Below are 17,068 nucleotides of genomic sequence, written 5' to 3' on the forward strand. Positions count from 1 at the left end.
AGAGTGCGGATGACTCTGCAGCACCGAATGAGAGAACTCCAGGTCCTCCTCAGCCAGGGTATCAAATTTGTAGAATTTAGCAAACGTGTTTGCCCCTGACCAAGTAGCTGCTCGGCAAAGTTGTAAAGCCGAGACCCCTCGGGCAGCCGCCCAAGATGAGCCCACCTTCCTTGTGGAATGGGCTTTTACTGATTTTGGCTGTGGCAATCCTGCCACAGAATGTGCAAGCTGAATTGTACTACAAATCCAACGAGCAATCGTCTGCTTAGAAGCAGGAGCACCCAGCTTGTTGGGTGCATACAGGATAAACAGCGAGTCAGATTTTCTGACTCCAGCCGTCCTGGAAACATATATTTTCAAGGCCCTGACAACGTCAAGCAACTTAGAGTCCTCTAAGTCCCTGGTAGCCGCAGGTACCACAATAGGTTGGTTCATGTGAAATGCAGAAACCACCTTAGGTAGAAATTGAGGACGAGTCCTCAATTCCGCCCTGTCAGAATGAAATATCAAGTAAGGGCTTTTATATGATAAAGCCGCCAATTCTGACACACGCCTGGCTGAAGCCAAGGCTAACAGCATCGACACCTTCCATGTGAGATATTTTAAGTCCACAGTGGAAAGTGGTTCAAACCAATGTGACTTTAGAAAACTCAACACCACATTGAGATCCCAAGGTGCCACTGGAGGCACAAAAGGAGGCTGTATGTGCAGCACCCCTTTTACAAATGTCTGAACTTCAGGTACTGAAGCCAGTTCTTTCTGGAAGAAAATCGACAGGGCCGAAATTTGAACCTTAATGGACCCTAATTTTAGGCCCATAGACAGTCCTGTTTGCAGGAAATGAAGGAAACGACCCAGTTGAAATTCCTCTGTAGGGGCCTTCTTGGCCTCACACCACGCAACATATTTACGCCAAATGCGGTGATAATGTTTTGCGGTTACGTCCTTCCTGGCTTTGACCAGAGTAGGGATGACTTCTTCTGGAATGCCTTTTTCCCTCAGGATCCGGCGTTCAACCGCCATGCCGTCAAACGCAGCCGCGGTAAGTCTTGGAACAGACAAGGCCCCTGCAGTAGCAGGTCCTTTCTTAGAGGTAGAGGCCACGGTTCGTCCGTGAGCATCTCTTGAAGTTCCGGGTACCAAGTCCGTCTTGGCCAATCCGGAACCACGAGTATAGTTCTTACTCCTCTCCTTCTTATGATTCTCAGTACTTTTGGTATGAGAGGCAGAGGAGGGAACACATACACTGACTGGTACACCCACGGCGTTACCAGAGCGTCCACTGCTATTGCCTGAGGGTCCCTTGACCTGGCGCAATATCTGTCCAGTTTTTTGTTTAGACGTGACGCCATCATGTCCACCTTTGGTTTTTCCCAACGGTTTACAATCAGGTGGAAGACTTCTGGGTGAAGTCCCCACTCTCCCGGGTGAAGGTCGTGTCTGCTGAGGAAGTCTGCTTCCCAGTTGTCCACTCCCGGAATGAATACTGCTGACAGTGCTATCACATGATTTTCCGCCCAGCGAAGAATCCTTGCAGCTTCTGCCATTGCCCTCCTGCTTCTCGTGCCGCCCTGTCTGTTTACGTGGGCGACTGACGTGATGTTGTCCGATTGGATCAACACCGCCTGACCCTGAAGCAGAGGTTTTGCTTGACTTAGGGCATTGTAAATGGCCCTTAGTTCCAGAATGTTTATATGAAGAGACGTTTCCAAGCTTGACCACAGGCCCTGGAAATTCCTTCCCTGTGTGACTGCTCCCCAGCCTCTCAGGCTGGCATCCGTGGTTACCAGGATCCAATCCTGAATGCCAAATCTGCGGCCCTCTAGTAGATGAGCACTCTGCAGCCACCACAGGAGAGACACCCTTGTCCTTGGCGACAGGGTTATCCGCTGATGCATCTGCAGATGCGATCCGGACCATTTGTCCAGTAGATCCCACTGAAATGTTCTTGCATGGAATCTTCCGAATGGAATCGCTTCGTAAGAAGCCACCATTTTCCCCAGGACCCTCGTGCACTGATGCACTGAGACCTGTCCTGGTTTTAGGAGGTTCCTGACTAGCTCGGATAACTCCCTGGCCTTCTCCTCCGGGAGAAACACCTTCTTCTGGACTGTGTCCAGAATCATTCCTAGGAACAGTAGACGTGTCGTTGGAATCAGCTGCGATTTTGGAATATTTAGAATCCACCCGTGCTGACGTAACACTACCTGAGATAGTGCTACTCCGACTTCTAACTGTTCCCTGGATCTTGCCCTTATCAGGAGATCGTCCAAGTAAGGGATAATTGAAATGCCTTTTCTTCGTAGAAGAATCATCATTTCGGCCATTACCTTGGTAAAGACCCGAGGTGCCGTGGACAATCCAAACGGCAGCGTCTGAAACTGATAATGACAGTTTAGTACTACAAACCTGAGGTACCCTTGGTGAGAAGGGTATATCGGGACGTGGAGATAAGCATCTTTGATGTCCAGAGACACCATATAGTCCCCTTCTTCCAGGTTCGCTATCACTGCTCTGAGTGACTCCATCTTGAATTTGAACCTTTTTATGTAAGTGTTCAAGGATTTCAGATTTAAAATTGGTCTCACCGAGCCGTCCGGCTTCGGTACCACAAACAGCGTGGAATAATACCCCTTTCCTTGTTGCAGGAGGGGTACCTTGATTATCACCTGCTGGGAATACAGCTTGTGAATGGCTTCTAGAACTGCCTCCCTGTCGGAGGGAGACTTTGGTAAAGCAGACTTCAGGAAACGATGAGGGGGAAACGCCTCGAATTCCAGTTTGTACCCCTGCGATACTACCTGTAGAATCCAGGGATCCACTTGCGAGTGAGCCCACTGCGCGTTGAAATTTTTGAGACGGGCCCCCACCATATCTGAGTCTGCTTGTAAAGCCCCAGCGTCATGCTGAAGACTTGGCAGAAGCAGGGGAGGGCTTCTGCTCTTGGGAAGCGGCTGCATGGTGCAGTCTTTTTCCTCTTCCTCTGCCCCGGGGCAGAAAGGAGTGGCCTTTTGCTCGCTTGTACTTATGGGAACGAAAGGACTGAGATTGAAAAGACGGTGTCTTTTTCTGCTGCTGTGGAGTGACCTGGGGTAAAAAGGTGGATTTTCCAGCCGTTGCCGTGGCCACCAGGTCCGATAGACCAGCCCCAAATAACTCCTCCCCTTTATACGGCAATACTTCCATGTGCCGTTTGGAATCCGCATCCCCTGACCACTGTCGCGTCCACAACGCTCTTCTGGCAGAGATGGACATAGCACTTACTCTTGATGCCAGGGTGCAAATATCCCTCTGTGCATCACGCATATATAATAATGCATCCTTTAAATGTTCTATAGTTAACAAAATATTGTCCCTATCCAGGGTATCAATATTCTCAGTCAGGGAATCCGACCATGCGACTCCAGCACTGCACATCCAGGCTGAGGCGATTGCTGGTCGCAGTATAACACCAGTATGTGTGTATATACTTTTTAGGATATTTTCCAGCCTTCTATCAGCTGGTTCTGAGGGTAGCCGTATCAGGAGACGGTAACGCTACTTGTTTAGATAAACGTGTGAGCGCCTTATCTACCCTAGGGGGTGTTTCCCAACGCGCCCTAACCTCTGGCGGGAAAGGATATAATGCTAATAATTTTTTAGAAATTAGCTGTTTTTTATCGGGAGAAACCCACGCTTTTTCACACACCTCATTTATTTCCTCTGACTCAGGAAAAAATATTGGTAGTTTTTTCTCACCCAACATAATACCCTTCTTTGTGGTACTTGTAGTGTCAGAAAGGTTCAATGCCTCTTTCATTGCCGTGATCATGTAACGTGTGGCCCTACTGGACATTACGTTTGTCTCGTCACCGTCGACACTAGACTCAGTATCTGTGTCAGGGTCTGTGTCGACCCACTGAGGTAACGGGCGTTTTAGCGCCCCTGACGGTGTCTGAGACGCCTGGACAGGCACTAACTGATTTGCCGGCTGTCTCATGTCGTCAACAGTTTTTTGCAAATTGCTGACATTATTTGTTTAAATACAATCATCCAGTCAGGTGTCGACTCCCTAGGGGGTGACATCACCAACGCAGGAAACTGCTCCGCCTCCACATAATTTTCCTCCTCATACATGTCGACACACGCGTACCGACACACAGCACACACACACCGGGAATGCTCTGATAGAGGACAGGACCCCACTTAGCCCTTTGGAGAGACAGAGGGAGAGTCTGCCAGCACACACCCAGCGCTATATATATATATACAGGGATAACCTTATATAAGTGTTATTCCCTTATAGCTGCTGTTAATTATTGTTATTTGCTGCCAACAATGCCCCCCCTTCTCTTTTTTACCCTGATTCTGAAGCAGGACTGCAGGGGAGAGTCAGGGAGCCGTCCTTCCAGCGGAGCTGTGAGGGAAAATGGCGCTTGTGTGCTGAGGAGATAGGCTCCGCCCCTTCACGACGTCCTTATCTCCCGCTTTTTTGTGTAAAATGGCAGGGGATTAAAATACATCCATATAGCCCAGGAGCTATATGTGATGTATTCTGTTTTGCCACCTAAGGTATTCTGTTATATTGCGTCTCAGGGCGCTCCCCCCCAGCGCCCTGCACCCTCAGTGACCGGAGTGTGAAGTGTGCTGAGAGCAATGGCGCACAGCTGCGGTGCTGTGCGCTACCTTAGTCTGAAGACAGGATGTCTTCTGCCGCCGATTTCACCGGACCTCTTCGTCTCTTCTGGCTCTGTAAGGGGGACGGCGGCGCGGCTCCGGTGACCCATCCAGGCTGAACCTGTGATCGTCCCTCTGGAGCTAGTGTCCAGTAGCCTAAGAAACCCGATCCACTCTGCACTCAGGTGAGTCCGTTTCTTCTCCCCTTAGTCCCACGATGCAGTGAGCCTGTTGCCAGCAGGACTCACTGAAAATAAAAAAACCTAACTAAACTTTTATTCTAAGCAGCTCAGGAGAGCCACCTAGATTGCACCCTTCTCGGCCGGGCACAAAAATCTAACTGAGGCTTGGAGGAGGGTCATAGGGGGAGGAGCCAGTGCACACCACCTGATCCTTAAGCTTTTATTTTGTGCCCTGTCTCCTGCGGAGCCGCTATATCCCCATGGTCCTTACGGAGTCCCAGCATCCACTAGGACGTCAGAGAAAAGGTATGACCTAGTGAGATAGTAGAAGCATGTGTGTATGAATCCATGTTTGAGGGGTCATGTATCATCGTGCCGTACGTATTTTAAATCAAGCTTCGAGGTATTGCGAAGTATACATTTGAATCCTTCTTATCCCGTATTACGGGTCTGTGGATGGGCTGTCAAACTTTACCGAGCTCTTTTCGGCTTTTGGTTGCAACAAATGGGGGAGCACATTTAGTTGATGATACATGAATGGGGGGATATGTGAGTGCTGATATCTGTATCTATATTCCCTATCGACTATGTGTGTCATTACCTAAAGGTTGTAGAGGTGAAGATAAGAAGCAATTATTATAAATGCGGTCGTAAACTATGTGAGTTTAATATGCATTCGCTGGTTGAGGTCTTGTCTGAAGTCTTGTCTTGATGTACATGTTGTCTGATGTCTCTCGGTGCTTTTGCTATACATAACGAGCAAAAGTTGTTCCATTGTCCATAAAGTTAGTCTCTAAAGTATTGGGCTATCGTAAAAGTTAAAGTCACTAGGGAAATTGGGGGCTTGTAGCATAGTTCATCAACGGTCTGTATAAAAGAGGTTGTCAAATTCTTCTTCCAAGCGGATGTCTTTGTACCTTGGAGGAAAACAAAGGAGAAACGGGTGAAAGAAACGGACCGTGGAATCACATTTTCATCACAACATTGTCTCTATCGTTGGGTCATAAATCAAATTAGTTGTTGTTATTATAGTGTCTTCGCTCCTTAAACTCATCACTCTGGTATTACTTTTACACTTTGTTAAAACCCGAACGCATCTAAATATCAGTCCAACCAATATGACGACTCCCAGAATACACAAAAGAAATTTCCCTACATCCATAATAATACCTTGGGCCCATTCTCCTAAGCCCGAGAACCAATTTCGTGGGTTCAACCATGACACCCAACTGGTCAGCTCATTACCGACAGCAGCGAGTGTGAGATTGTGTTTCCTTCGAAACTCCCATTTTAATTGTAGAATGTCATCCATCTTTTGGTCTATGACCTCGGCTGGGTCCTCCGTGCTGTTTGTGATATACGTGCAGCACTTTATTCCATATTGAGTTGCTAGGGTAACACAATACCCGCCTGTCACAGCTGTGAGGTAATTAAGAATCATCCTATGCTGAACCAGTTCTGTTTTGTAGGCTTGTAACTCTTTCCCAGTGTACCTGAATGTGTCGTCATACATTTCGGTGATATTGTCTAATAAATTTGCAAGCGCAGATATATATCTATAATTTATCACTCCTCTGGCGGTACGAGTGATATCTAACGCGAGTAGGAATTGAATCCCGGTGGATTCATGGATCAGATCAGAGGCTGAATGCTCTGTCCTCTCTATCAGGTGCCGTTTAACGACGTGCTTGTAATGAGTGTGAGTATAAGGAGCTTGGGCACTGCGGTGAATATCTTTCATTTTGTTATGGGATAGTCATTACTTCAGGCAGTACTTTCCAATATAGCACAATCCCTCTGAGTTTGGGGCAAGCCACTTATACGCCTTCCTCCCGCATATGAAATATGCATCATCGGGGAGAACATATGGGACGGAGTATGACATTACCATGTTACAAATTTTCCATGTGAAATCTCCTAACCCTAATTCTCCCATCTGTTTAGTACACGTATCAGGTTGTATGATATGTGCAAAGTATCCTGGTAATACTTCTCCAACTCGCATGGTCCTACTTCCTAGAGTGTACCTATACCGGAAAAATCTTCCATGGTCGGCTATCTGGCGTATAAGTTCTGTGTCTATGGGCATTCTGTCGGCTCTGTATGAAAAGGTCATGGTTTGATTACTCCATGACACTTCCCAATTTCCCGGCTTTCGGGGATTGGAAATGTTAAAACCTCTTGTCCACCGGCCTCCCACCACTTAGCTCAAGTACCTCTCCTACAGTTAAAGGGAATGGTACTAGTCCTGATTTGCTATGACCTTGAGGTACTTGAGAGCATACCCAACAGTCTGTATGGTTTAACACTTTACCCACTAGGGAGTGATAGTCACTCAATGGATGCCGGTCCATGTGGACATTAAAACTGGACTGACACTTCTTGATGCACCCATCCTCAACTATATTGTCACAATGCCTACAGATGCAGTTCTCTTCATCTAACAATCCTTCACAATTTCTTCTATTGTCAATGCTACCAGATCGTTTTCTGATACTCGCCTTTACTCGGGAGATTATGTTGTCCTTGGGAAACTACGCCTCCATCCTGGTCATCAGAACCCATTCCCGATCCTTCCTCGACCTCCATGGTACTCTCACCGAAACAGACTGCTCTGGTCAACATCATGGTCAACAGGAAAATCCGGATCACAGTCTCTTGGGGCAAGTCCATCTTAGAGGAGTAAAAGGAAAAAAATAAGAAGGGGGAAAGGAAATAGGAGGGAGGTGGGAACTGGAGAAAACAACAAATGGGAAAAAGAAATCTGGCTCGACAAGCTTCTGGTCTTATTATTCTCAGCGCTCAGGTGTCGTCTCAATCCTCCCTGAACAGGCACTCTAGTGATACAACCTCTACCGTCTGTTCTTTATCACGGGACCTCTCTGGGTCAGTGACCTTTTTACAATGAGACGAATGGACCCAAGTCTCTCTCTCGGCAACCTTCAATGCTGTTGTGCTGGTCAATAAGACTTGATATGGTCCTTCCCATCTGTCAATAAGGCAACCTGAGCGTAGAAAATTCCGTATCATTACATAATCCCCAGGTTCAATGTCATGACAATTACTGTCTGGCATATCAGGAATCACCAACTTTAGATTATCATTCTGATTCCTCAATTGCTTACTCATCTTAACCAAGTACTTTACGGTTACTTCATTGTTACATTTCAAATCATCCTGGGGGTTAATCATAACATGAGGTTGTCGACCAAACAGAATTTCAAAAGGAGACAGATTAAGAGGGGACCTGGGAGTGGTTCTGATGTTGTATAATACGATTGGCAAAGCTTCAGGCCATAACAGTCCTGTTTTAGTCATTACCTTGCTCAATTTATTTTTAATAGTGCTGTTTACTCTTTCCACCTTTGCACTCGCCTGGGGGCGGTACGGAGTGTGCAGCTTACTATTAATTCCCATCAACTTACACATTGTTTGAAAGACTTCACCTGTAAAATGGGTACCCCTATCACTCTCAATGATTCTGGGGATACCATACCTACACACAAATTCCTGCACAATTTTCTTTGCAGTAAATACAGCGGTATTTGTGGCCGCGGGAAATGCTTCAACCCAATTTGAGAACACATCAATACAGACCAATACATATTTTAAATTTCTACAAGGTAGCAATTGTATGACATCAATTTGTATTACCTGAAAAGGGCAATCTGTCGGAGGGATATGGGATGGCTGTCGGTATTGCCTTTCCGACATTCTTCCTCAAGCAGGTGAGACATGTCATCGCTCTTTTACCCGCATGGGAAGAAAATCCTGGGGCGCACCAATAAGCTCTTACCAATTTACACATTCCTTCTTTGCCTAGATGAGTCAGCCCATGTGCCGCTTCCGCTAGACTTGGAAGGTATGCTCTGGGTGCCACTGGCTTACCCTGTCCATCTGTCCAGAGTCCTGAGGACTCCTGGCCATATCCTTTTGACCTCCAGACTGCCTTTTCTTGTGGGGAACACAAATTTTGCATTTCATATAATTTCTGTGTATTTACAGTATTAAATACCATCAGTTGTGTGCTGTCTGTCTGTATGGGGGTACTGGCTGCTGATTTAGCAGCTTCGTCTGCTCGGCTGTTACCAAGTGATACCGGGTCTTGGCTATATGTGTGAGCTTTACACTTGATAACAGCCACTCTGTCGGGTTCCTGTATCGCTGTTAGAAGTCTTTTGATGTGGGCTGCATGCGCTACGGGTATGCCAGCTGCCGTCATGAAATTTCTGAGGCGCCATAGGGCCCTGAAATCATGGACTACTCCGAAGGCGTACCTAGAATCTGTGTAAATATTGGCTGATTTGCCCTTAGCCAATTCGCATGCTCTGGTTAGGGCAACCAGTTCAGCAACTTGTGCTGAGTGTGGTGGGCCTAGCGGTTCTGCTTCTATGGTACCTTAGTCATCTACGACTGCGTATCCAGTACACAAGTCTCTCGAGTCCGTCTGTCTGTGACAACTACCGTCAGTGTAGAAAGTAAAATCTACATCTTCCAGTGGGTTGTCACTGATGTCAGGCCTTGCTGTGAAATTTTGGGTCAAATATTCCATACAATCATGCGTGTCATCTCCTGTATTAAATCCTCCTTCACCATCACTCTCATCCTCCACCCTTTGTGCCTGTCCAGGCACACCTGGGAGATACGTTGCAGGATTTAATGCGCTGCATCTCCTTATGGTGATGTTTACGGGGGCCATCAATGCCAATTCCCATCTTGTAAATCGCGCTGATGAGACGTGTCTGGTTTGGGCCGAATTCAGTAAGGCTGACACTGCATGTGGTGTATGAATTGTGAGGTTGTGTCCTAGCACTACATCTTCGCTCTTTGTGACTAGCAATGCTATTGCTGCAACACTTCGCAAGCATGTGGGGAGGGATCGCGCTACCGTATCTAGCTGGGCGCTGTAGTAGGCTACCGGCCTGCTGGCATCACCATGCTTCTGGGTTAAGACACCTGCTGCGCACCCAGCACTCTCTGTTCCGTACAGCTCAAAGGGTTTCCCATATCTGGCATACCTAATGCCGGTGCCTGCGTTAGGCACTGTTTGAGTCTCTCAAATGCCATCTCGGATTCGTCTGTGTGCGAAATCCGATCAGGTTTGCTTGATGAGACCATCTCCTGCAAAGGTAGGGCCAGTATGGAAAAACCTGGGATCCAGTTACGGCAATACCCACACATTCCCAAAAACGTTCTAATCTGTTGCTGGGTTTGTGGCAGGGTCATGTCACGAATTGCTTGAATTCTATCAGCGGTAAGGTGTCTCAGTCCATGTGTTAAACAGTGTCCCAAATACTTCACACGGGTCTGGCATAACTGTAACTTGTCCTTGGAAACCTTGTGTCCTGTGTCTGAAAGATGAAACAGGAGTTGTTTCGTATCTCTCAGGGACGCTTCCAGTGAATTTGAACACAGCAGTAAATCATCCACATACTGTATCAATATTGATCCACTCTCTGGTTGGAAAGACTGTAAACAATCATGCAGGGCCTGTGAGAAAATACTTGCACTGTCTATGAAACCTTGTGGTAATCGAGTCCAAGTGTACTGAACTCCTCTGTATGTGAATGCGAATAAGTATTGACTGTCAGGGTGCAGAGGTACCGAGAAGAAGGCGGAGCAGAGGTCAATCACAGTGAAAAATTTGGCAGTGGGAGGGATTTGCATAAGGATGACAGCTGGATTTGGCACTACGGGGAATTGACTCTCAACTATTTTGTTGATCCCTCTTAGATCCTGCACTAATCTGTAACCCCTCCCCCCACTCTTTTTAACAGGGAAGATGGGACTATTGGCAGTGCTGGACGTCCTTACCAGAATGCCCTGTTGTAGCAAGCGCTCTATTACAGGGTAAACTCCTAACTCCACCTCTGGCTTCAGAGGGTATTGTGGGATTTTTGGAGCTATCCTACCATCTTTTACTTGCACAACTACTGGGGCTACGTTTGCCATCAATCCAGTGTCTTGTCCATCCTTGGTCCAAAGTGATTCCGGTATCTGGGAAATCATTTCCTCTACATTGGACGGACACCTATTTACAACAACAGTGTGTGACATTAATCTTGTTGGGGAGTCTAGCATATCCTGCGCTTCCTGAGCGTGGTTTTCGGGTATGTCCAAGAACACACCTTCAGGAGTACAGTATATGACGCATCCCATTTTGCACAGTAAATCTCTCCCCAGGAGATTAGACGGAGCCGATGCAGCCAGCAGAAAAGAATGCTTGGTATGCAAAGGCCCTATCGTAATCTCTGCTGGTTTGCTTAAAGAGTATTGTCGCACTACTCCTGTTACTCCCATGGCTGGAATTGTTTTACCAGTGGTTCTCATGCCCACGGTCGAATTTATCACTGACTTGGCCGCCCCCGTATCTACAAGGAAATTTAGAGATTTACCAGCTACATCAATTGTAACCTCGGGTTCACTTCCAAGGCTCGCAATTAATTTCACTGGCTGCAGACTACAGGTGTGGCCCCACCCCTATGGTGCGTGGTGACCTCCCTGCATTGCGCTGGCAGCTATTACCTGTGAAGGAGGTAAATGGGAACTATCAGAGACTTGCCAGTCTCTTCTTGGGGGATACCTTCTTGTTTCCTCTGCGTATGGCTCATAACTCCGTCTCTGCGGTCCTTGATCCCAATCTCGTATGTCATGTCGTTGTCTAGGGTTTTTATATGCATTGTGTGGATTACTGGTGCAGTTACGTGCAAAATGACCTTCCCTATTACAATTGTAACATTTTACCATATGCGGCTTACCACCAGGGGTCTGAGATTTAGACTGAGGCGGCCTTGTTGTAAGGGCTTGGATACTTATAGCCATCAGTTTATCACTCTGTGACTCCCTGCGTCTTGTGATGTTCCTGTCGTGCCCAACAGCAGTCTCTCTTAAGGCGGCCACCGACATACCTCTCCAGTTAGGTTGAGTGGTTTGTACCCTACTCCTTAATACCTCCTTTAAACCGTCCATCAAGACGAACACCGCTACCTCTCTATGGTGTACATTTGCCTCAATTTCCACGATCCCAGTATATTTAGCCATTTCCTCCAGTGCCCGGTGGAAATAGTCAGAGGCAGTTTCTCCTTCCATTTGTTTGGAGAAAATTTTGTTCCATTTTACCACAGCTGGGAAGTATATTCCCAGCTGTAGATTAATTCTGGTTACATTATCTTGATTATACTCATCCGTAAGGGGTACCTCTTCATCTAATTTACAGTCAGCTATAAATTTCACAAGGTCAATACTAGAGGGCAGACATGCCCTCAGTAGTGTCCGCCAATCTTTGTTGTTAGGTTCAGTGGAGTTACCCAGGTCCTTAATGAACCTGACATGCGGCTAAATCTTTTCTGGGATCAGGAAATTCAGACAAAATTGTTCTTAATTCTGCTCGGGACCAGGGACAGTGCATTGCAATATTCCTGATGGGTGTGACCCCATTTTTGTCGGTCTTCCCATTGGGGACCGCTATCACTCTAACAGGATTAAGATTAATTGCTTCACTCTGGGTTGATTCTACAGTGTGTGGTGCAACAGTTTCAGCATATTGTACAGTGCCGTACTTACCTCTAGATACAACCTCACCTGTCCCTGAACTATGTGCCTTTGATACCACTCTTACTGGTTGGGCGATGCCCACTGAAGTATCGTTTATGGTGGCCACTAGAGAGAGAGCTGAAATCGTAGTGGGCTCATCTTCCTGGTCGTATTCCTGGGGGAAGTTTAAAATGGGATACAACTTGCATGGGTTAGCGTTAGTATCAACATTTGCATTAACTTTCATTTTATTCTTATCACTACTACATTGGTTAAGTGCACCCTTATCGTACACCCGCATGTCATTCTCTGCAGCCACTTTTTCCCCTACTATATACGGTGGTGGTGCCGTTGCTATCAGACTCCTACCAGGATTTGAATTTGCTTTCTGAGCTAATTCCTGTTGTATTTCACTTTCCTGTTGCCATACCTGTAAACAATCATAATGTCTAATCCTCTGCTTTGCAGATTTTATTTGACCTATCCTTTTTCTTAGATTCTGCAATACCTCAGGGTTCAAACTGCCTACCCGGGGAAACTGCTCCCCATCATCCTCTGACATTCGTTCCCATTCTTTGCAAAATACCTGTGTGTGTGATCCGTATTTTTCACACATTATATACCGTGCTGACCCATTGGGCCAACAAATACCAACGTGAACCCTTGTTGGACGTCCCTTCTTTGAACAACTGGCCCCCATCGTTTGCAGATATTGCTGTCTCAGCGAATTCTTACAAAACAAACCAAGTTGCCCGCAGTAAGGCGACGGTGAAAGTTCAACTAGTGCCTTCACTCACTTTACGCCCCAATTGGCCAATACGAGTTCCAGCAATGTGCCCACCACTGGACGTACCCAATTCGCGGGATCTTTTTGTAACCTCTATTTACTGGGGCGTGTGGGAGTATGCTACCCTCCCCAGTAAGTATTGGTTGTTGGAGATTTCCTGAGTGAACAGCGAAACTCCCTTAAAATAACAAAAACCTACACAAATCAAGTTAGAATGTACAAGTAGCGTTTATGATCCCACAGTAAATTTTAATGGGTATCAAGGTAACAAACTAATGCACACAATTACGTGCGGTCCAGTCGCACTGCGCATAAGTAACTTAATATTTATACGCTGTACGACCAACGGAATCGGTTGTTTAGGCTGCGAAACCTTCAGCCGGAGCAACTTGTCTATATGGGTAATACGCAAAACCCCCCGAGCTGCGCTTAAATCTTCGCAGTCCTTTTGTCTGCGGATACTACTTGCTCCTTTTACCTTGTATAATGTTAACGTGGGCAAGCCAGTCCCACGCCACCAAGTGTCCACTCACCTGATGTGGTCTCCGACGGGATCCCGATTTCTGGGTTCACAAAATAATACCTTTATTTCCACACTCACTCCTACTCACTCATATACACACTGATCTTTCTGTACAAAAATTACTTTCATACAGGCAGTAGTTCAATCCCTGGGTTCTGCAGTAGAAAAAGGTTCTCTTTTAACTAAGCTTTTTGGAAACTGAACAAACCTGTGCTATTATCAGGTGGCTGTACTATACCGCCCCCACTAAAACAATGTTATCGTGTGATTTGAGTTTCGGTGGGCGTATCCGTACGCTCCGTTGCGTAAACACGCCACGTGCGTATGCCTTTGTGTTGCGTACTTAATCTCGCACGTTGCCCGAGACACGTATGCACAAAGTCCAGATATGCCCACAGCAACGCAACTAACACGCTTCTATAAATGTAAACGATGTTCAACTGTAATCGCTTACCGTACACCACACAGTATTTGCTATGCTGTGTGCGTGTCCTTTACAATTATTCCCTTAAAAATTATCCTTTATAATCTCAACTAAATAGCACCAGATTTCCTCAGCACGTCTCTAATAATCGATTCTAATGGCAACAAGAGAGTGAAATGCAACAATGCAGGTGTGTGCGTGCGTACGCAAAACAGAAATAAACAGTTATAAAAGATAATAGCGTATTGTTCTTACCTTCCTACCTTCCGGTTTCGGATTCCACCCCAGCACTCCTACAGCGTAGCGTAACAGACGCTTATCTAGTCAGCACCACTGTATCCCTCACCACCAAGACAGATACGAAGGGATACTGCGTTCCCGCCCTTTGCTGACAGATAAAGTCTGTTCACCAGTGTGGATATGTGGAGGACGGACGAGGTCCCAATTGATAAAGCTGATTGTATACCTTAGAACACAAGCTATTTACTAATATCGTGAAGCCGTAATGGCCGCTGTCCCTCGTGCACGTGCTACGCACTTCGTACGCTATTTGCATACAAAGACCTCGCACATGGTACGCAAGTTACGTACACACGCTGCGCTGTGAGTACGGAATACACACAGCGAGCGTACACACAGATAATAACCTTTTAAACCTTACACAGAGTATGCTTATACTGTAATTCTTAGTGTTGAGATACTGCAATGATATAATACTGTTTAACCTTGGTCTGTAAGCTAGCTGTTTGAGCGATTGAGATGCTCAGCAACCCTTAATAACAAATGGTGAAACACACTCCTTGCTAAGGTTCCAACACCTTTACTAACAATATTTAGCTAAGTAAAAAGGGAAAAACAGTTAACAGTTCACACACTACAGACTAACATTAATATCTAACAGAATAGCTAAACAGAAATATACACAATAGCGACCGATCGCAAACACAAATACATAGACTAAGAATGAATGGCTAACATTAAAACGGGTAACAAAGTGGCCACAGAGAAACATATCATACGGGGAACACTCGCTAGCGCAACCGGATCCAGTCCTCCAATTATCAGAGATAAATGTTGATGAGAGAGCGTACTGGCCGGTCTGGGGACAGTGACCCTTATATACACAACATACAGTGTACTACAAAGGGCCCTACAATCTTGTTGTTCATTGGACACAGGAATGTCTCCCCGCATTATAACAAAAGGTCATAGGTTAGTTTGAACAGGTGGGCTGTGACTATATCAAACTGCTCAGGTGGGAGGGAATCTCAGAATTCCCGCCGCATGGATAATGAACCGCAAATATAGTAAATGTCCAGAAACTACTAATAGACATAACTATACGCAGGAGCGATTAATCTTTACCTAACTAGCACCGGATTGTTCCTAATAAAATGTTCTTTAGTTAGGTACCAAACACCACTGCTCAAACCCTGTCTGACCCTTCGTATCATGCAAAGAGGAATTCCTCTGTCCAGCGACCAGTTACATTAAACAAACTTATAGTTATTATTAAGGGGAACATTATCTATAAAACATACTATTTGGTTTTATTATTTAACGATTGAGTCGCCCGCTAGACGCACACAAACTCTACCGTAAATGCACATACCACGCGCTCGAGCGCATGGCCGAGGAGGCGCCATCACGCAGCTGCGAGTATCCGCACGCACGGGAGAGAATGTGCACGTGCAGCGGGCAAGCGCATGAGGTGAATATATGGCAACGTGTAGCATGATATTTTTCCGACTTTGACATGATTAATAGTTATCATATATTATTTGTGGTAGGAGTACTAAAATGGGTTGACCACAGCTGTAATAGACGGGAGGCTTTGAATTTTCTAGTTGATCACATGATGTGCAAAATTGAATTTAGCCGTGAGCGCCATTGTGCGCACATCTCCGTCCTCTAATGCCACACAGCCTGGGAGTATAGTTTTTGCAAACAACAATGACACTTCTGTTTTAGACCACCAATTCGTTAATGAATCCCTTACTCCTTTGGCAGTGACCCCGAGTTGCCACCTTGGGCCTGTTTCTGAATCGCTGGTAAAAAGGTCACAATTCTGGCCTCTGCCAGCAATTGGAAATCCACATGAAAAATATATCTGCCTGTATTCTGAGTTGGCAACATCTCACCTCTATTACCGGCAATTCTGACTACACGCCCATGGGGAACATATAGACGCAAATGCCCTCTTACCACCCAGTAACTACCATTCCACCTCAAATGAGATGCATAAGACTCCAGCTCACTAAAACCGTCGAGATCCATCCGCATTGCGAATTCCATGCACCTATAAATCATGTCCTTTATGCGCATTGGAAGATTGCTCGCTTTCCTTTACAAAATGATAACATTTAAACAAAGCATTTATCTGCCTTTTGGAGTCCGTTTGATTCATTCATCAATAAAAGCTCAACCGAACGCATCTTGTTTATAAATTTAAACATTACTCGGTGTAATGTTTTTTTTTAATTTGTAATACTTAAGTAAAACAATAATGAATTTATTTCATTTTTTTATGTTTGAACAGTTATTTTGTTTTAATTGCTATTAACCGTGCTATTAATAGTCAATCTTGACAAACCAACGCATTCAAATAAAAGTCAGGTCTTAATTGTTGCACAAAGCAATGTAATCATTTGTAATTGAATCATCAGAAACGCAAAATGTTATCTGCTTGACATTTCCAACCAGTCCTTTGTCTTTTTTAATTATCTTTATTAAAGTCTGGCACTTGCAAAGGGAATGCTTGACAATTAAACCCGTTTGTTACACTGCATGATATTTACCCGTGATAGCATTTTAACTTAGACCTTGATGTTTAATTATTGTTTTTTGTGCCCCCCTCTAGGTATTTGTTGGATAAGGTACATCTGAACATTGACCCAACTACGCAGAGAGAATGCAGAAAAAGGTTAGAAATCACTGTTTGCTGGGTTGTCGTTTTTTTTCCT

At 45.6% G+C, this 17,068-nt stretch overlaps 1 protein-coding gene across 1 annotated transcript in view; it reads left to right on the top strand.

Annotated features, from left to right (window-relative positions):
* Window positions 1-17,068, top strand: part of SPATA6 (spermatogenesis associated 6) — a 290,370-nt gene that overhangs the window by 50,563 nt on the left and 222,739 nt on the right. The window contains exon 2 of the mRNA XM_063939577.1: window positions 16,966-17,028. Coding sequence (XP_063795647.1) covers window positions 17,017-17,028 — 12 coding nt within the window. The 5' untranslated portion in view covers window positions 16,966-17,016. The remainder of the gene's footprint in view (window positions 1-16,965; window positions 17,029-17,068) is intronic.

Source organism: Pseudophryne corroboree, chromosome 9 (genome assembly GCF_028390025.1).
Source record: "Pseudophryne corroboree isolate aPseCor3 chromosome 9, aPseCor3.hap2, whole genome shotgun sequence".
Taxonomy (NCBI): Eukaryota; Metazoa; Chordata; class Amphibia; order Anura; family Myobatrachidae; genus Pseudophryne; species Pseudophryne corroboree.